The sequence below is a fragment of the Coregonus clupeaformis genome, chromosome 16 (genome assembly GCF_020615455.1).
Source record: "Coregonus clupeaformis isolate EN_2021a chromosome 16, ASM2061545v1, whole genome shotgun sequence".
In the NCBI taxonomy this organism is placed as follows: domain Eukaryota; kingdom Metazoa; phylum Chordata; class Actinopteri; order Salmoniformes; family Salmonidae; genus Coregonus; species Coregonus clupeaformis.
The window spans coordinates 34,534,687-34,539,700 of NC_059207.1; the positions used below are offsets into that span (position 1 = coordinate 34,534,687).

Genomic DNA, 5,014 nt, shown 5'->3' on the forward strand with positions numbered 1-5,014 from the left:
AGTTTTACTAGTGTTTAAGAGCAGTTGGAGGCTACTGAAGGAGTGTTGTATGGCATTGAAGCTCGTTTGGAGGTTTGTTAACACAGTGTCCAATGAAGGGCCAGATGTATACAAAATGGTGTCGTCTGCGTAGAGGTGGATCTGAGAGTCACCAGCAGCAAGAGCGACGTCATTGATATACACAGAGAAAAGAGTCGGCCCAAGAATTGAACCCTGTGGCACCCCCATAGAGACTGCCATAGGTCCAGACAACAGGCCCTCCAATTTGTCACATTGAACTCTATCTGAGAAGTAGTTGGTGAACCAGGCGAGGCAGTCATTTGAGAAACCAAGGCTATTTAGTCTGCCAATAAGAATGCGGTGGTTGACAGAGTCGAAAGCCTTGGCCAGGTCAATGAAAACGGCTGCACAGTACTGTCTATTATCGATCGCGGTTATAATATCGTTTAGGACCTTGAGCGTGGCTGAAGTGCACCCATGACCAGCTCGGAAACTGGATTGCATAGCGGAGAAGGTACGGTGGGATTCGAAATGGTCGGTGAAATGGTCGGTGATCTGTTTAGGTGGCTACTTCTTTTGTTATTTTTAAAATGGCAAGTTACTATTATAAATTCTCCTCTCCCTATGAACAAAAGATGTGGTGGATATGGCGATGGTTTGAAAGTGGCACCTACAATTCTTGGATTTTTTATTTTGTCACTTTTCACAGGAGCTGAACAAAGAAATGATCCAATGTAGATAAACAAAAACCCTGAAGAAGACCACATTCTTTACCTGTCACCTATATAATTGTATTGCTCTATTAGTGGAAATTCCAACTAGGCTCCTGATCATCTCTTCTCCCCTATGTGAACCAGGTACTGTATGTGGAATATGCTCCAGGCATACAGCATTCTGTTGTTTGCATTGGAGGCTGTAACTACCTGCTTTACATGTGTAGTCATTGAGCATGGGGGAATTCCTTATTGTTGAAAGACTAATGTAATTTCTGGTTAAGCAGTAATTATTTACTCTGGTTCATTTCCCACAGTTTAGTTTTGTCATGCTTTAAAAATATATAATTTTTACTGTTCTCAAAGATCTCAAAGTGTTGGATAACACAGAAAATGGTGTTAGATAAAACAAATAAAAACATGGTCTCTTCTGTTAGAATGTAGGTACTGTCCAGCCCCTTATTCCTCCCTTTTTTATTTTCTTGTGATGAGTCATGTTTTGTGTATAAACTACAGGTATGTGCAGACAGAGGAGTATAAAGCCAGCGAACACTCCCACCACCTCAGAACTACTCAACCTACTGTAGGTGTACTATGTGGCTATGCATTACATTACAGAGGATACTAAGAGCAAACTGTATAAGATGGTCAGCAGAAGCCTTGGTAAGGATGGTCTCTTTATTGATAAATTATGACAACTGTGTTGTAATTGTAATAGGAGGAAAATTCTACCTGTAGTATATTTTAATAGATATAGACCTACCACTTATATTATAACGGTCTTATGTCAAGTTCCTCTTTATATCTACAAACATTAAAATATTTTTCCTTCAATTAATCATACACATTTACGTCAAGGGGTTCTGGAAGGCACAGATGACAGCAACGCCATTAATTCACAGCACTGACATCCTGTACATGGCCAGTTACCCATGGCTGTGGCAGATCCTAGAGGAAGACCAATCTGTAATTTATGATAAACAATTGAATGAGATTTTCTGGCAACCAGCCATATAATCTGTTTTATTTATTTGTATTGTTATTATGGCTTGACTAGGAATTAGATTTACTACTAACAAGAAATCTGCTATGCAGAGGCTTCTCTGGTCCAGGGTGAGAGGGGGCTAAATTATTATTAATATGAATGAAAGTTTAGGACAGGTTAATGGGGAGATACAATTTAATGTAAGACAAATCAGATAACTTGTTGAGGGCACTGTAAACAGGTATGTGATGTAAACAAGCCTCTTCCTTAACCAGGTCACTCTCCTGTATTTATCTATCAACATACTGTAACTGCCTTTCTTGCTGGCAGTGTTAACGCAAAACCAAAAGAATAATAACACTAATATAATCTCATATCCTCTTTTGCAAGTAACATTCAGTATTTGTATTGATCCCTAAATGAGAATTGCTGTCATTTAAGATTCTTTGACAACATACTTTCCTATACTGATGCAATCTACTTTGTTGGCTTGCATAGAATCAATTTCAGTAAAGCAGTAAAGCAGTTTAATTCTCAGTCACCTTCATATATTCATTTCTATGTTGTTTTGATCGTTTTAATCTTTATGTCTGTCAACAACAGCTATCTTTTTCATCGCTGACTGAGGTACTGTAGCATTCCATTGATTAACCCTACTTCCCCTTTTTAAATCTCCTTTAGAGTCTGAGCCAGCACACGTTTGTGGACCCCGCTGCCTGGGCCCCTTGACCTTCCATAGGGAGGCGGTGGGGGCGTTGGTGAGCCTGAGCCAGGGGGCCAGACGGGCAGACAGGACTGGGGGTACCTTCAGACATGGCCTGGTGTTCAGCAGCCGCCCGGTACGGGTCCAGGAGAGGGTGCGTCTGCGAGTGGAGCGGTGTGAGCTGAACTGGCATGGAGCCATGCGTATGGGCTTCACCACTGTACCTCCAATTGCCGGAGCCTTGCCCTCCCTGGCCATCCCAGACCTCACAGACATCCCTGGTCACTGGGTCGCTCCTGTGCCTGAGACGTGCTGCCTGGCAAGCTCAGAGCTGGAGTTCTGGGTCTCCTGTGGCGGTACAGTGTATTTCAGGAATGCCAACGGCCGACAACACAAACTGCTGGAGGGAGTAGACCTCAGCCGGCCCCTGTGGGCCATAATTGATGTGTATGGGCAGACCTGCTCTGTGCTCTTACTGGGTAAGTTCAGAAATCAATGGAACATGTATGAATGAACAGTGCAGTCTGTCTGTCCTTCTCATTTTACTCTGTCACACAGAGTGATTCTTGGTAGTCCTAAACAAATCTACTTTGAAACAAAAGTATACACCTCACACACATGGTTATGGGCTTAAAAAAAGAAGACACCTGTACCATGTCAGATATAGAGTTGAAATGTTAAATTTTGAGTTTGCATCCCAATATTATGCTTTATATACATCACAGAAGACAAAACTGTTTGGCATAGAAACATCAGATTTTCATCAGGTAAAAAAAAAAAATATTTATTAATTATGAAATTATGAAAAATATTAATAACATTCCACCCATGAGGCAAAGAGGGAGCTTTTGGTCATTGAATGCAGGAAAGGGCTACTGATGTCCAACTGTCAGTGACTAACTACACATCTGGTTATCTCTTGTAGGTTCGGAGAAGAAATATTTTTTGTGGAATCGAAAATCCTGTCCTGCTCCTCAACGGCATTCCTCCTGTTCTGCTCATCAGAGACATACCTCGCTCAATGTAGAAAGCTATGTGAATGTGAAGCAAATTTGTGATGACAGCCATGACAGATGTCTTCTTCCCTGTCCAGCCAATAAGCAGACATCAGGTAAGCGTCACAATGATACAACAAACTCCTGCTATCTTGTTTTAATTCTTTTTAATATAAAATATCCTTCATTTGAATGTATTTACTTGATATCTCATCTAGCTATTCTTAAAATAAAAACATTCAATACTATTTCTGCTTGGCAAACCAAAAATGTTCCCAAGGCTAACATTTTACACACTTGTACTATTGTGTAGCGAAACATTTATAGAAACATCTAAGCCACACTAGTTCAAGGACATACTGTGGGTACAGTACATGTTAGCCTCACATAGGAGTGACCAACCTTATGGACACCACACCACTAACCACCCTAACTTCAAAGCCATGCCGAGCCGGGTCCCACTTGACCTCACAGTTCATGTAACTGAGCATATCTGTCCTGATTGCAGACAGTGAGAGTGTGGAGGACTGCACGGTGTGTATGAGCCAGGAGGCCTGTATCAGCCTGCAGTGTGGCCACCAGTGCCTGTGTCTCCAGTGTGCCACCAGAGTGATCCAAGAGTTTGGAACCTGCCCTCTGTGTCGCCAGAACATCAAGAGCTTCCTGCAAACTAAACGCCCCAGGCACAGACCATCACATGACAAACTGATATGATGATATGATCAAATGCTGTTGAGGGACACTACTGTACCTAGTGCACCACAATAAGGCTGAGAAGAGGAAGATAATGAATGTGACCTGCCAGATGTGACCTACAATTGGCATAAATTGCACAATAATAATAATATAATAATATGCCATTTAGCAGACGCTTTTATCCAAAGCGACTTACAGGCATGTGCGCATACATTTTTACGTATGGGTGGTCCCGGGGATCGAACCCACTACCCTGGCGTTGCAAGCACCATGCTCTACCAATTGAGCTACAGAGGCAAAAAAGACTTGAATGTGTAAAACTATATTCTCCTGTACATGCACTTTACTTTACTTGACTGTGATCTATTACATATATAAGAGGGACTTCTTGTGGTGATAACTATTCTGTTTGATATATAACTGTTTTAGGACCAAATATCAATCACTGCCTTTTAGACTCTATATTTACTACCCTAACCCTTACTGTGTTTTTACTGTCTACTTTTTGTATCTGTTATTTAAGACATGTTGTGTGTTGTAGAATGATATATGTGTTTTATATGTGTAATAAAAGCCATGAATATAGCTGTTACTGGGACTAGTGTGGTCTGCTCCCTTAGTGAAGAAGTACTTATGCAGCTCACCATGATACATATTTCTGATTATAACATTTAATTACAAAGACATTTAATAACACAGAGTTACTGGGTAGATGCGGATGATTATCTGCATGCCAACATATTTTCTGTCTCTGTTTAGGGCCGTACGCCTTTGAATAGTTCATGACCACATCCAGGCTCAACGCTAACCCTAACCCTAACTTCATGTCCACACTCCAGCTCAACCCTAACCCTAGCTTCATGTCCACACTCCAGCTCAACCCTAACCCCAACCCTAACCCTAGCTTCATGTCCACACCCAG

The 5,014-nt window shown here is 41.5% G+C and overlaps 1 protein-coding gene across 1 annotated transcript; it reads left to right on the plus strand.

The window, feature by feature from the left end:
- The first annotated feature begins 1,300 nt into the window (after positions 1-1,300).
- LOC121584171 (E3 ubiquitin-protein ligase NEURL3-like) lies at positions 1,301-4,288 on the plus strand. Its single transcript, XM_041900006.2, has 4 exons — positions 1,301-1,376; positions 2,380-2,880; positions 3,327-3,512; positions 3,905-4,288. Exons 1-4 carry the CDS (start codon positions 1,316-1,318, stop codon positions 4,108-4,110), a joined length of 954 nt encoding a protein of 317 aa, XP_041755940.2. The 5' UTR covers positions 1,301-1,315; the 3' UTR covers positions 4,111-4,288.
- Positions 4,289-5,014: the final 726 nt, after the last annotated feature.

What these genes read in the sequence shown, in the direction of transcription:
- LOC121584171 (XM_041900006.2), top strand. Translation starts at nt 1,316, where the DNA reads ATGCATTACATTACAGAGGATACTAAGAGCAAACTGTATAAGATGGTC. An exon ending in GATGGTCAGCAGAAGCCTTG is followed by an intron (nt 1,377 to 2,379) that starts GTAAGGATGGTC and finishes AATCTCCTTTAG; the next exon opens with AGTCTGAGCCAGCACACGTT. An exon ending in AGCCAATAAGCAGACATCAG is followed by an intron (nt 3,513 to 3,904) that starts GTAAGCGTCACA and finishes TCCTGATTGCAG; the next exon opens with ACAGTGAGAGTGTGGAGGAC.